General features: G+C 39.8%; 2 protein-coding genes across 12 annotated transcripts in view; both read left to right on the forward strand.

Moving 5' to 3' along the window:
* The window catches only part of mrpl44 (mitochondrial ribosomal protein L44), a 2,846-nt gene extending 1,398 nt beyond the window's left edge, over window positions 1-1,448 (forward strand). The window contains exons 2-4 of the mRNA XM_015372717.1: window positions 165-633; window positions 728-906; window positions 1,010-1,448. Coding sequence (XP_015228203.1) covers window positions 165-633; window positions 728-906; window positions 1,010-1,184 — 823 coding nt within the window. The 3' untranslated portion in view covers window positions 1,185-1,448. The remainder of the gene's footprint in view (window positions 1-164; window positions 634-727; window positions 907-1,009) is intronic.
* A 3,406-nt stretch (window positions 1,449-4,854) lies between these two features.
* agfg1 (ArfGAP with FG repeats 1) overlaps window positions 4,855-15,803 on the forward strand; it is a 40,532-nt gene continuing 29,583 nt past the window's right edge. For 4 of the 11 annotated variants that reach the window (XM_015372769.1, XM_015372773.1, XM_015372775.1 and 1 more), the window contains exon 1: window positions 4,856-5,179. In XM_015372769.1, coding sequence (XP_015228255.1) covers window positions 5,013-5,179 — 167 coding nt within the window. In that variant the 5' untranslated portion in view covers window positions 4,856-5,012. Of the gene's footprint in view, window positions 5,180-15,803 lie in introns of all 11 variants that reach the window. The other 7 variants (XM_015372778.1, XM_015372779.1, XM_015372781.1 and 4 more) reach the window with 3 other exon arrangements.

Below are 15,803 nucleotides of genomic sequence, written 5' to 3' on the forward strand. Positions count from 1 at the left end.
GATATCAGATGGAGCTTGGCCATTTAAGGCTTTATATGTGAGAAGGAGAATTTTAAATTCTATTCTGGATATACATATATATTTATGAACATGCTGTGTCTGTGTGTGTGTAATATAAATATATATATATATATATATTCATTCATTTTTCTCCCTGTTTTCAGGTGGCAGCAGCCTAACTGGGATTACCATTCAGAGGTTCATGCTTTCAGCTCCCGTCTCCATGAAAACTTCTCCATTGAACTACTTAAAGCAGCCTTCATCAATCCGTGCTACGTGCATGCAGAGCAGGAGAGGAGAAAGCAGCTAGGCGTGGACTCGGAGACCACTGCCCTGGTCCTGAAGGACAATTTCCAACTGAGTGAAAAGGGAGCGAGCTTCACCAAGAGTTTTTTGACCGACTGGTGCAGGGCAAGCTTTCCTAGTCTTCCACATGAGGGGGTTGAGGGCATTGTGGGGCACCTCATCAGTCCATCAGTGGTTTGTTATGTTGCAAGAAATCTTGGCATTGAGGATCTAACGATGAGTGCGGAATACCCGGTTGCAGATGATGTGCTGGGTTCTACGTTCATGGCGGTTGTTGGAGCTCTGGAAGAAAGCAGCGGGGCAGAGCGAGCTGCTTTCTTTCTCAGGGTAAGAGATCCATATGTGCCAATATCTTTTTTAAAGGAAGGTAAATCCCTTAAGTGGTATGATTGTTACCCACATCTTCTCTCCCTTCCAATAGGATTTCTTGTTAACCCAGCTGATAGGAAAGGACTTGTTTGACATGTGGACTGTGATGAACCCAATGGGACTGCTGGTGGAGGAGCTTACAAAGAGAAACCTTCCTCTACCAGAGCCTCGTCTCATCAGGTCTGCTGGTGCCAATACTGTCCTGCCGCTCTACTTCGTCGGTTTGTACAGGTACATGTGTAGTCATGCATGATGTTTTTGCTTTATAAATGTTTGTATATTGAGACTTCTAGAAATGACGACTGTATAATTTATTTTCACATTTTTTATCCAGTGACACCAAACTCCTGGCTCAAGGTCCTGGAGAGACTCTTGTTGGAGCTGAAGAGGAAGCAGCACGTGTGGCTTTACGCAAACTTTATGGCTACACTGAAAACCGCAGACCCTTTGACTTCTCTCCTCCACAGCTGTATCAGCAGACGTTGCTTCAGTCGGTCACTGGCAACTGACTCAATCAACAAAAATCAGAGTAAAATGCAGAGAAGCTGCAGCTACGACATAAGAGACATTTGATAAAGTCCTTTTTTAAAGGATTTACCATATTACAATTTCAATTGACGTTGCTATGAAAGCCAAGGCTGTCTGTTGTTCATACAAGGGGTAAAAATTCTGAGACTAGTTCATAGCCTAAAACATCGAGTTACATTTGAGTTACCTGTAAATCCTGCAGGTGTGATGTGCTTTATATTCTTCATGAAATAAAATGTAATGATAAATGCATACGTGATTTTTTTTTTTAACTGTCATTTCTGTTTAATCTGTAAAAGTGTCTATGTAATGCAAACATGTAAATGGAATTCTGCATTTGAACCCCTTTGAGATTTACTTTAAGGGGTTTTATTGCCAGATTATAGTATCTTTTATTGCATTAAAAGAATTGCTTAATTAACTTACAATTTAGTGACTTAAAACTAAAGTAATTTTATTTGGGAAATATGTTTCATGTTTCTACTATAGCTGCAAGTCTATTGAAGAATGTGTTTTCAATTTTGCACATTTAGCATCAGACTTATTGGCTTCAGTTATTTTCTTTTTTTAAGTATTAAAACATTTAATGGTCATTCACCTACAGTAGGGCCAAAAAGTATTTAGTCAATTCAGTTTATTTCTATAGCGCCAATTCACACCAAATGTCATCTCAAGGCACTTTACAGTTCAACCAGATCATACATTCAAATGGATTAAAAGTTTTCTATCTAAGGAAAACCAGTTGATTTATTGACTCATTGACCCGAATGCAATCCCTCACACTAAGCATGCTTGTAGCAACAGTGGAGAGGAAAAACTCCCTTTTAACAGAAAGAAACCTCCAGCAGAACCAGGCTCAGTGGGAGCGGACATCTGCCGAGGCCGACTGGGGTTTAAGGAGACAGAAGCAGCGATAGAAAAAGCAGCTGTAAAAGGCAACCGCGTCCAGGAAACACAGCCAGGCAGACGAGCTCGAAGCCAGCTCCCATGTCAGAGGATGAAGAGAGCACAGCCCAGTCAGTCAGAGAAACAGGACTACACTGGAAAACCGGTCGATTTCCAACATCTATAAACAAAGGTGTTGATGGCAGCAGCACAGCTACTGATTGTGCAAGTTCACCTACTTAGGATAATGAGAGAGGTCTGATATTTCATCATAGGTACACTTCAACTATTAGACAAAATGAGGAAAAAAAAAAAACAGGAAATCACATAGTAGGATTTTTGAAGAAATAATTTCTAAATTATGGTGGAAAATAAGTAATTTGTCAATAACTAAAGTTCAGCTCAGAGATTTGTAAAATCACCTTTGTTGGCAGTGACAGAGGTCAAATGTTTCCTGTAAGTCTTCACCAAGTTTGCACACACTGCAGTTGGTATTTTGGCCCATTCCTCCATGCAGACCTCCTCTAGAGCAGTGTCGTTTTGGGGCTGTGTCCCTGGACAACACAGACTTTCAACTCCCTCCACACATTTTCTATGGGGTTGAGGTCTGGAGACTGGCTAGGCCACTCCAGGACCTTGAAATGCTTTCTATGGAGTCACTTCGTTGCCCAGGTGGTGTGTTTGGGATCATTGTCATGCTGGAAGGTCCAGTTTCAAGGCTCTGACTGATAGAAGGGGGTTTTGGCTTAAAATCTCACAATACATTCATTCTTTCCTCAAGTGGATCAGTTTTCCTGTCCCCTTTGCAAATAGCAACCGTTTCCTCCCCCATGCTACACAGTAGGTATGGTGTTCTTGGGATGCAACTCTGCATTCTTCTTTCTCCAAACACTACGAGTTGGGTTTTTACAAAAAAGTTCTATTTTGGTTTCATCTGACCACATGATATTCTCCCAATCCTCTTCTGGATCCTCCAAATGGCAAACTTCAGGCAGGCCTCGACATGTACTGGCTTGGACAGCGGGACACGTCTGCCACTGCAGGATTTGAGTCCCACTCAGTATAAATAGTGTGTTACTCATGGTAGCCTTTGTTAGTTTGTTCCCAGCTTTCTGCAGGTCATTCATCAGGTCCCTCTGTGTTGTTCTGGGATGTTTGCTCATGATCATTTTGTCCCCACAGGATGAGATCTTGTGTGGAGCCCCAGATTGAGGAAAATTCAGTCGTCTTATATGTCTTAGGTTCACTCTTCAGGCCTGATGCAGGTCTATTTTCTTCCTGGTTTCCTTCAGCAGCTCTATGATCTTGGCCATGGTTGAGTTTGGATTGTGACTTTTTGGTGCTGTGCTTTTATACAGATAACGGGTTCAAACAGGTGCCAATAATACAGGTAACGAGTGGAGGACAAAATAGCTTCTTAAAGAAGAAGTTACAGATCTTTGAGAGCCAGAACTCTTGCTTGTTTGTGGGTTACTAAATACTTATTATCCACCATAATTTACAAATAAATTCTTTAAAAATCCTCCAATTTGATTTCCTGATTTTTTTCCCCTAACTTTGTCTCTCAAAGGTAAAGTGTACCTATCATGAAAGTTACAGACCTCTCTCATTATTCTATGTAGGAGAGTTTCCACAATCAGTCTCTGAATGAAACGTTTTTGGCCCCACTGTAAATATGGTCATGTATTTTAAGGTTTTGTTGCACAAAATGTGCAAAGCTTTGGAAATTAACTTTGCCATGAAACTTCCCATACTTTACCCCTGCCCTGCGTGTTGTGCTCCTCTTTAAGCCATTTTAATTTAAAGATGTATTTATTATGGGGAAGAACACGACAGAGAGCACTTTATAAAGGGTTATAGATTTCCATTTGTCCAATAAAGATGTAATATTCCTCTTATTTTTTCTTCTGAATCATTGCAAATGAAGTTACATTGAAGTTTGTAGTTTTGATTTGACAGGGTGTTTTTAAACTTAATTATACAACTTGACTAATCCCTTAATCTTTAGCAGCAAACAAATTCAGTAAGAGCGGGTGAATTTTCCTTCAAAAGGACGACAGCTTCTCTTAACAGAAAATTGCTTTTTTATAGTTAGTAGGGAAATATTTCCTGAAATTATTGAGTGACCTGTACAGTAGCAGTAGGTATCCAATCCACAGGGGGGCGCTGGCGTGTAATAAAAAATAAAGAAAAGAATTGTCAAAGATATATGAGGCAAGATGGTTGTTGCACATCAGCGTTCATTTAAGTTCGTTTATTTTGATTTATTCCATGAGAAGTGTAAGCCTGGGGTCAACCTTAAACTTTTCCAAAAGCTATATGAAAATAGAAATACAGGTAGTTAAAGCAAAAGGGTACAAAAGAATATAAAATACAAAAAATAAAAACACATTTTTAAATATTTTTGAAAAACCGCTAACGTTCTTAAAAAAAATGCATGTTAGAGAGTTTATAATAAATAAAAAGAAAACCAGCCACCAATATAAAGATACACATGAAAATTCTGCGAATAACGGACATTCAGTAACATACAGGTACTTAGAAAAATAGCGTTTGGAGATTTCCCTGAGCTTCTTACACAGTTTAAAATAAACTAAAATAACTTTTATCATGAGGATTTCTTTGAATTTTATTTTTGTACATATACACATCCAAAATAAAATACTATTTATTAAACAAACTGATTTGACGGGAGTTTTTACCAAAGCGGAAGTAGTCGGCAGAGTTCATCTTGTCTCTAATGTGGATCCTGAAACTCCTTGATCGAGGAGACGCCAGGCCGCCCCTGACAACAGAGCCGCCCCTATCTACCGTTAGCAGCAAGTCGGCAACTGTTAAAGAGCACAGCCCTTTGTTTTAGTTGTAGCCGTCCTCTCAGCCTCTCCTGGCTCCCATTGAACAACTCCAGCAGTGTATCCTTCACCATGGCGGCGAGCGCTAAACGAAAACAGGAGGAGAAACATCTGAAGATGCTGAGAGAAATGACGAGTTTGCCTCCCAATAGAAAGTGCTTTGACTGCGACCAGCGCGGCCCAACCTATGCCAACATGACTGTGGGTTCTTTCGTGTGCACCTCCTGCTCTGGCATCTTGTGAGTATTAAGTTGCACACCGGTCTTGGCTCCTATAGATGCAGCGTTTCGAATGTCGGGCAGCCAAAGCTAACAGGCTAACATTAGAAACCTTGGAGCTTAGAGGGGTTTTACTGCTTGACATTGTCTAGTCGTGCTGTACTGGGCGGGGTACATGAGTTGTCAGTGCCCCCACAATGGAAGTGAAAGGGCGACCACCCTCGTAGCTAGTTAACTTTAGCCCCAGTGCTAGCCTGTGAACTTATCTGCCACCTGGAAGCTTCAGATAAGCTTGTAGCCAGAGCTGCTACCAGTTGCTGTTCACATTTCACTAATTCTACTATCTGAGCAAATATGTTCCCCAAATGGTCTGTTAGATTTGGACACCGAACAGCACCCCTTTTCCTGGATGTTAACTTGACACCTGGGCGCGTCAATTCCGTGTTATTTAGAGATGTGACTGATGACTGTCACAGCAGTGGTTATGCCATCAGCAGCTTTCTACTTCATATTTATTATTACCTTATTACCTGTCATTGTGTTATTACCTGACAAGAATCAAATCATCATTTTAAATTGAATTAGCCGATTAAAATACTTTTTTTTACGACAGTAGTTAGTTTGCAAAACATAAATACACAGTAATTAAGCTTTTTATTGTCATTACAATGTCACAAGTTTAGAGCAACGAAGTGAACTCTCTTCATTTAACCCATCCCCTTGGGGAGAAGTGGGCTGCCATTGTGCTGCACCCACTGATCGTGGCAGTCTGTGGGAGTGGGAATTGAACTCAGAACCTCTGGATTCCTAGCTCTGAGCCCTAACCACTTGGCCGCCACTCCCCTACCTCTGCATTCAACCAATCCCCTTGGGGAGCAGTGGGCTGCCATTGTGTGGGACCTAGAGTGGCAGTCAGTGGGAGTGGGAATTGAACTCAGAACCTCTGGATTCCTAGCTCAGCCCTAACCACTAGGCCGCCACTCCCCTACCTCTGCATTCAACCAATCCCCTTGCGGAGCAGTGGGCTGCCATTGTGTGGCTCCAAGGGAGAAGTGTGAGGTTAAGGGTCTTGCTCAGGGACCCAAAGGCTGTGGGTATCAAACCAGGTACTTGCAACCTTCTGAGAGCACAAGTGCACTGCTGTAACCCACTTGGCCAACACTCCCCATAAAATTAAAGTTGATAAATATCTTGGTGTAATCCAGATTAGCTGGTCCTGGAGTCTGAAATTAGCAGAGAAAAGTTGAATATCTTTGTTTCTAGTTGCAGATATACTATAATGCCTTCATATAGCTGTGAAGGGGTTTTAAAAGGTGTTGTGTTGTCAGTTGAGATTATTTGTGGCATTTTAGACAGAAATCTCTTAATTCTATGTTCATTATATATAACATTTCTGGGCCAACAGTATGCAGTGAAATAAACATGACAAGTTTTGTTGTTTTGTTAAAGGAAAACATAATAAAACCCTTAATAAAAAAAAGTATGATCTTAAAGGGGTCATAGAATGATTCTATAGGGTATTTGGTGCCGGTTCTTAAGGTCTCTGAATAGGGTGTGTAACATTGGTTGGGCTGAAAATGGCATATTTGCTGTTCTATGAGCCCCAATGCAAGCCTGGTTATAGGCCTCAAAAGGTTTTCTTCCTTTTATGGTATAGTCATGAATATTTAGATGAGCTGTGTGCTGATTGGTCTGTTTACAACGAGCGAAGCTGCTGAGCAAAGAGGCATCATAGCAACAAGCACTCACTCACTGAAACATCAAATTGTTGATATGGTAGGGTGACCAGACATCCTCTTTTTCCCGGACATGTCCTACTTTTTATACTTAAAAAAAATGTCCCGGTTAGAATTTAAAAGTCATCCGGGATTTTGGCCGTCTACAGTGCAGTAAGCAGAACCGATCCATGAGCTCCCAGGCTGGTCTGGGTCTGAAGCCAGCGGGGGAACCAAACCTGACCCCGTAACGGTAGCCGCGGCCCCGAGCATACCGTCACCTGGCCAGGTTTGGTCGCTCAGTCCTGGCTGGCTCCGGCTCAGGAGCTCATGGCTTGGTTCAAATGAGTGGTCCAGTACAGTCAGGACCAGAACCCAATTTTGGTCACCATAGATATGCATTGCTATGAACAGCTTAGCTACAAAATAGTACTTCCAGCTTGTGGTTGTGATGGCCTTACGGTCGGAACAGCCCCTTGTTTCAGTAAAAGAAGTTTGGCAAATCCTGCTTTGAACTGTCCAAGATTTTGAAAGGTTTCTTTGGTAAAATGTTTAAAGAAAATTAACAGCTGAGCATTAAACTTTGCAGGGATCTTCTGATAGATAAGAATAATCCATGCATCTCGAGTCTTCGGATCCTTGGGGAGACTTTGAAAAATGTCCCCTTTCTCCGTGCAGCCTGGAACATTGCATTTACTCCCGTGGTTCTGGCTAATTTTCAATACTGAAACTGCCTACTTTGTAATCCTTCTAGAAGTAAACCCAACTATAGGCCAAACAGCTAAACTGGTGTTTTACATCTACCTCTATTCATGTTCTTGGGCCGTGAACCAGTGGGCTGGTCTGTGTGTCAATTTTGGGGCGTGACAAAGTACAGGCCAGAACCAAATAAGGCAACATCCCCAAAGTGACGTCAATTCGGGGCTTTGTTTAAATTAGCCTGTTTTATGGTGGAAGTTTATAATTGTGAGATTTCCAGGGAAAGGATGTGTCGATGGGGTTTGAACTTCTCTGTGCGTCCATTTCACCCACTGAACTATCCTTATTCATCTATGATGATGTAAACTCAGTTTTGCATTCTATGACCCCTTTAAGTTTGATGGACTTGTTTTTAAACAGCATTTTTAAATAAATATCTCTAAATATAGAATTCTAAGTTACTTTGATGAATATGCACGGCCGGATGGATGCCTTTTTTGATTTAGTACTGCTGCAGTTATATTTTCGTTTCACTTTCCTTTCACCTTGGATTTGTGTTACATTAGAATTACTGGTGCAACTTGACCCCAATAATTGATAGAAGTACGAGACTGACGTCAACTTCAACCTGACAGAAACGTTGCATATCCTCAAGGCTTATCTTGTGTTCATTCATGCAACCTTTAATTGTTTGAGGAAACTGTTCAGAGATTCTTTCCCGTCTTTTTTTAAAGATGTGCCTCAAGTGGGTTGTGATTGTAGGCTCAGGAAGTGGTGCGGCCCCACTCGACTGCTACATCAGCAGCATGTGATGCATGTGTGCAACAGGAAGTGGCTGGGACAGCAGGTCACTGTCTCTCTTCTTTCTAATTTTTTTGGAGTGACAATGCACTTGCAGGAGATCATGTTATGACCAGACTGAGATTAAAATTTATTTGAATTGGTCTAAGACAATAAAAGGATGTAACAATAAGCAGGTTTGTATTTCATGATAAATTCAGTTGGAAAACTTGTGCTAACTGTCCTAAAAAACGCATAGACTTAAAAAACTTTTATTATTTTGTATAAACAAAGTGTATACAACATAAAATTTCATTTAGTAAAGCTTTTCAGACAGTAAATGAACATTTCCATTCCATAAAGTGCAGCAGATATTCTTTTTTTGTGATGCTTTCACGGCTAACACTTTTATGACTGTAACTATGTAGCTAAACAGTTGTGATTTGAGAGATGGAAACAAAAAAATGAATGTGTGAATTTACAGGGTTCAGTGTTGGCACAAAGACAGTGCAGATTTATCTTGTAAAAGCTGTACTGCCTTAAAACACTGGACAGTTAGCAGGCAACCCTCAGCGGGTCTAAACAGTGATCAGGTTATAGCCACTGGGAGCATCGTAGTTTATTATATTGTGACTAAACCAGTTGCAATCTGCTGCAAAATCAGCTTAAAAAAAGAAATCTAAATTTATCACAGAACATTTTTTTTTCTGTCTAACAGTTAAAAAAAAAACAGATGATTAATAGTTCTGACAAAAAAAAGTGTTATCTGTTAATGCCTCCCTAACAGCTGTTGCAAAGGTTAAATTACCCAGCAGCATGAATCAGTGTTTGGAAGGAGGCTTTGTGGGTTCTTTTTTTGTACAATTGTTTGAAAGGAAAGAAAAGGTTTCCAAATAGAAAATAAATGCATTTATTTTCTATTTGCTCGCAATATATATGGATAAACAGGCAGATTTTGAATAGTTTTCTTGTGTCTTCTTAGGGGGTGACCGTAGGGTCACGACCACTTTTTTCTCCTCATAACCACCAACTCCCTGTTTTAGTTGTGGTTGTTTAATGGGCGGTGTTGGAATCTGCTATGTAAACACATTCCTAGTGAAGGTGGGGACCTTCCCAGGAGGAACACCACTTACAATGTCTCTTTCTGGTAGATTGCTCCTGGCAGGAAGGAACCCCACTCGGACTGCTTGTCCTGAGTAAGCAGGGATACGAAAGCGACAAAACTGCGTCAGGTGTCACATATTTCATAAACACTTACCAGACACAATTTAAAGCATAACATTTTACATTTTTTAATGGTGTTTAAGCAACATTGCATTGGCATAAGCAATGCTCATACACAGTTACTACAGTTTAGTTTGAAATTAAAACTTTTTAAGCCGTGTATTAGATTAGCTCTTTAGCCATTAATGTAGCCTTCATATCGGCTCCTCCACTCCCATGGCGCATAGTATTGCCAGTTTTTCTCACCCTGGAGCCTTTTCAATATGCAAATGAGTCAAGATCTCTGGCTCAGCTCTACGGTGTACAATGGAAACAAGGTCATAATTATTTTACTGTGCAATATGTGATAGCATTTTAATACATGGTGCCAATCGGTAGATATGTAGTGAAATGAGGCAGACTTCTGCTCGTTTGGAAATGTGGAGCAAATTTTAACCAAAGATTGTAGAATTGTGATAGCGGAAGCACTGGTACTCTGTAACTCCTTTTACTTCTGCAATTTCTATGTCCCATTTTAATGACCCAACATACAGTGTGAAATAGCAGATCTGTGGGTGTGACGGGCCTTTACTTCATGCTGGGATCCAGTGTGATATTTTGTTTATACCTTATTCAAATCAAAATCAAACAGCTTTAGCAATGCATTTCAATAAATTGTGCTTATCTTGTTCAGGATTGTGTAAAATACAGGCAACAAAATTTGCTGGTGTTCTGTCAAAACAGAATACACTGTCAGATCGGCATATATTCTAATACACATGCACTCATAAGCGCAATAGAGAATTATTGCCACATTAACTTTTAGCAGCAGTGTACCGGCAAGCAAAAACATGTTTATTTTATATTTGAAAAAAGAAAATTGGCTTTGAATTATACGGTTATCTCCTGGATGTTGAAACAGCCAGACATGATTTAAGTTTCCAGGATGTTGAGAGTTGAAACCTCTATAGATAAAACCATATTGGTCAGTGTTAATTTAAAATTTAAAGTTACTTTAGTAGTCAAAGATATGTGTGTGCGGGAATTTAAATTTGGTTCAAATCACAGAAAACATTGGATGTGTATTATATTGTGACCCTGAATTCATTTAGGCTAAAAGTTGTAGAGACTTTCAGGTTATATTTCAACCTTAAGGGCAAAGGGACTTTTTCACGGTTTCTGACCTAGTTTCCCTTTTGATTAAAAGATGTTATCATTTACCTTCCTCAGGCTGCTGAAGTATCATATAAGGAAAATTTTACCCTTTTTTGTGTGTTTTTTTATTTTCTTAATTCATTTTGGAAGTTGAAACAAGATGGGAAAGAAATTTACATTCTTGGGAGTTTTTTTTCTATGAAGTTCTATGGTTTAATTAGTTTTAATTAATAAGTTTTAATTAATTAGTTTTAATTTCTTCATCAGATCTCATCAGGCTTTTTTTTCTAAGTCTCAGGAATAAATAGCTGAAAAAAAGACCATAAAACTTTGGAAATATTGCGTTCCTATCTAATGCCCAACCTTCTTGGAGTACGTTGTAGTTACCTTTATTTTTCCTCTGCTGTCTGTTATCTCTGTTGGGTGTAATGCTAATAAGAGTGAGTCAAACTGACTGTACAGGAAAAGAATGAGCGAGATAAAAAGTTCTGAGAAAGTTACCACCTGTCAATAATTTAGCAACCTTGACTAGTGTTTCGCTGCAGGTTCTGCTTGGCTGTGTGCATAACACATAGCCACGGTGTCACTTTGAAACTTAAGATCCTATTTCCTAGACAGCTGTGACATGTCAGTTTTTGGCTCGCTAAAAAAAGTCCATAGCATCACTGGTGTCCGCATCTTAAACATAAGCTTTCATTTAATTCTGAGACAAGGCTGTCAACTATAATATATATCTAAAAGGCAACAGTACGTATTGTAGAACTCTATTACTTAAATTTTCAGGGATAATCTGAGTTAAAATAGGAAATACTGAGACAAACAAAACTCTTAATTAGATAACCTATCTGAGCTTAGATTTGATCAGAGTGCATTTACAGTTTCAATCTCCCATTATTGATATCTCTTCCATGAAGTAGATAGATTCTTTTAAATTACCAACTGTACATGCAACCCTCCATACCTGTGAGGTCTAATGCAGGGACAAAATGGTTAATTTGCTAATTGGGTGCTTTGCACATTTTGTTGGAAGAAGTAACATTTCTTGAGGATCTCCATTGTAAACATGAGTCCCATTTACACTTCGCGGCAAAACCGATCTGTGTCAAGTTCGGACCGGGCTTCGATCAGTTAACCGTGCTGATCTCGGTTCCTTACATCCGTTTACACATGATGCTAGCACAGTTCCTTACCTCCTAGTGATGATCGATGGGAAGTTGATAGGCCAAACGATAGTTTAATCAGGGCTTACAGACGCAGGAAACAACAACAGATGTTGAGGTTCATCACACTGCTAAGCAGAATCATCATTGGAAATTGTGTGGCACGGTAGAGAAGCTAGTATTTTTTATGAATGTCTGACTGTAAGCACTCTTTGTTATCATAGAACTGAGCCAGAACTGAATAGCACTGAGCCCTACTGTTAAACTAGTACCGGTACTAGGCCGTTTCTCAATTCACAAGAACGCGAGTATGGACTTGTGTCCTCACCAACTATGTTCTCGAGAAGAACACAGGAAAGTATGGATCAGAGCAAGCGGTCCTTCACAGGCGGCTATGCTGTGAGACAGCTGCTGACGGGATAAATTAGCCCTGGCTGCGGTTAGCCTCGGAGGTCCGCTGGTTGTTATGGTTGCCATTATGCACTAAATCAGTAAATGGGCCATTTAGCGACTCTTAAAAGTATAATGTTCTTGCCTTAAATGATCTTAAAGCGTAAATTTATAGAACAACGGCAACAGGAAAAAGAACTTTTGACTTAATACTCTGAGCTCTGTGAGTGCTCCCCTGGACAGCTGTCACTCTCAAGAATGGACAGGTCTGCTCTGATGCCTTCTCCGTAAAGAGGGAGGGGCGATAAGAACATCCGGGGTCTTTCACCGGTCACCATCTTCTTGTGAATTAGAACAGTACTAGGGCTGATGACGTTTTTCGAGCACACGAGCCAATGAGAACGCACAAGTACATATATTGAGAAGCGGCCCTAGTTTAGCGTGGTTTGGTTGTGTCTGGCATGGTGCGGTTCAGTTTTTATGCCGTTTACACTCAACAGTTATCTCCGTTACTCCGCTCAGAACGATCTCAGCATAGTTTCAAAAGGGTAGCATAAATGGGCCAATGCTTTCCTATAAGTTGTAAATAGTGTCGGTGCCTTATTTCATCCACCTGACTAACAGTTTGCTTTGCTGCTACTCTGTGCTTCATACACCCAAAGCAAATATGGTGACTTATTTAAAACCTGCTAAACTGCTTGCAGAGAAGGACAGAAACTCTTAAGCAATTCTGAAAAACTTTAGCAAAACGTTATTCCACCAAACAGCCCCTGCTAATACTGCATAGATACTTGGGTCATCGGGTAACTTACATTGATAACTTGATGAAAGTTATTGGAAAAAAACTCTGTTGATACCATCGTCTATACCAGGCATCCCCAAACTCGGTCCTTAAGGGCCGCTGTCCTGCAGGTTTTAAGGGTTTCCCTGCTTTAGCACAGCTGATTATCATGAATGCAGTAGAGCAGAAGCCTGTTAATCAGCTTTCAATTAAAATCAGCTGTGCTGGAGCAAGGAAACCTCTAAAACCTGCAGGACAGCGGCCCTCAAGGACCGAGTTTGGGGATTACTGGTCTATACCATTTTTGAGAATATAGGCTTTTTTTTTTAGTTGCGATACAAAAAATTAATACAACGGCTCAATATTTAACTCCCTTTATCAAGCAAAACCAGTCAGTTAGGAGAAAATTCAGCCCTTTCGTAAAAAATGGCTGATACTAAATGGAGCTACTAAGACCTCCCGGATAATCATCATCTATAGTATTTTATTTTCATGCTTTCTGGGCTATTTTATCTGGTAATTCGATAGAAAGTAATAATAGGAAAAGATTTTATGAAACTTAAGAATGAAGCTCAAATTTCCTTGCAAACATTTGTGGCAAAAGATGTAGAGGGCTGATTCAGGGGCCCCCTCTACCTTGGGATATCTGGCACGGTTGTCCCTCTCTGTTGGCGGGTGTGCAAGGTATCCTTGTCACTATCATCTTTATGCAAATAGATTGTACTACTGAGTAACACATAAAGGATAATTCTTTACTTGAGTAATAAAAAAAAGAAAAGAAAACCCACAGAAATGACCCATAAAAAAACTGTTTTAAGTAAATAGGCAGTAGGAGGCCTCTACAGTTTCTCTCTTTTTGCACGATATATTCTTTTTTGTGTTTGCTCAAATACAGCAGGAGGGTAGGGAGCTAAATGATCCTACTTTTTATTTTTGTAACTATCTGCTTGATTATGGCTCTATGGTCTGGTTTTTATTTGCCACATTAGCCTTGGATGCCTTTACACCTATATGGAGGAGTGATGGATAGGGGTGAGCTACAGCAGATACGGGGTGCTCTTTATCCGGGACGCTGAAATGTATACAACTAGGCAGTGTAGGGCTATACTATAAGCCCAAAACATCTGCTAAAATATAGATCTTAACTTTGATATAAGATATTTCTTATAATTTGTAATTAATAATTCTTTCTTTCACCACTACCTTATACTGCAGCCACCCCAGTGCTACTGTCTTGCTTTTTTCTTTTTCTGTTTCTTAAAAAAAGCTTGGTATATTTTGCATTTCTCAAATGTAGGAAAACTAAACAGATCCCAGCCCTGTTATACTTTATGCTATTAACATTTACTTTTGCAAACCAAACCTGTACAATGGCAAGGAGCAGCTCAGTCATTAATAATAAATCAGTTTAGACATCCCATATGAAAGGACGGGTCACTTCTCGTAGGGTCAACAGTGAGGACACTGTTGTGGGTATGCAAAAAACTACACAAAAATAAAGTTACACAAATGTAGCTAACAACTGAATCACATATAAAGATGTGTATAGTACTATGCGTCACACACAGCACACATAATGAGATGTTTTCTTTATTTAACTCAGTGAGGTAAGCTGTAACTATATGATCCGTCATTCAAAAGGATTATGGGGCATCGTATAGCTCCTATTGAGTGAATAAGAACATCAGGAGGGAATTATGCTGAATGAAGTATCGAAAGGCAGCATCCTGCTTCCTCTTCCTTCCTCCTTCCTTACTGCAAACACTATTCAGACAGCACTTATCATTAGGGATGTCTTGAAACAATTTTCTTTTCCGATAGATTACCAATACACTATCTTTTTATATTGATCTGATACGATATCAGCATGATTCATACATATTTTTATTGCTCATACTGTAGTGTGGAATGTTAGAAAATGCCTTATCAATTGATATTACTTAAGAAGAGAACAATCAGAATGCCTATATCTGAGATGCAGGCCATTATATTCGGTTATTTGCTTTTTTTTTTTGCCTGACATCGGACTGATTTCCAAAAAGGTACCGGGACATCCCTGCTTAATATGGCGACTCCTAAGGGTTCCTACCGATTTGCACCAATCGGATGGACCCACGTTCTGCCACTGGTCACTGTGTGGTACGCCATAACTCCTGTGTCCTCAGTGTAGACGCTTCTTCCATCTAGCCTGAATTAGCTGCAGCCTGAAAGTCTGTCAGGGACAAATTCTATAATCATAGAGTATGTATTTCAAAATACCATAAATATTTTTTAGAAACCACATAACCATCATAGAGTAAAGTTTTATTTGGATATATATTGATTTAACTCAACAATGCTTTATTAATCCCAATGGTATTATGAATGTTGCTGTAATTCTCATAGGGTTTTCTTTTCTTTAACTCCTAGATATTAATAGCTGTAGGGAGGAAGGCTCTGCTGTAGGATAATTAAATTGTCCATACCTAAGATAGTGTCACCTTTTGTTCAGTGTGTGTTTCTAGTCTTCTATATACAGGATCCCTTTAGACCTTTTTAAGTTAATAATTGAACTTTATTAATCTCTCGTTGGAGAAATTCACCTCTGCATTTAACCCATTCCCTTGGGGAGTTGTTTGCTGCCATTGTGCAGCGCACGGGGAGCAGTGTAGGGTTAAGGGCCTTGCTCAGGGACCCAGATTGGAGACTGTGGGGATCAAACTGGATACTTGCAACTAGGGCTGCAACTAACGATTATTTTGAAAATCGATGAATCGGCCGAT

This window comes from Cyprinodon variegatus, unplaced genomic scaffold (genome assembly GCF_000732505.1).
Source record: "Cyprinodon variegatus isolate N-32 unplaced genomic scaffold, C_variegatus-1.0 Scaffold75, whole genome shotgun sequence".
Taxonomy (NCBI): domain Eukaryota; kingdom Metazoa; phylum Chordata; class Actinopteri; order Cyprinodontiformes; family Cyprinodontidae; genus Cyprinodon; species Cyprinodon variegatus.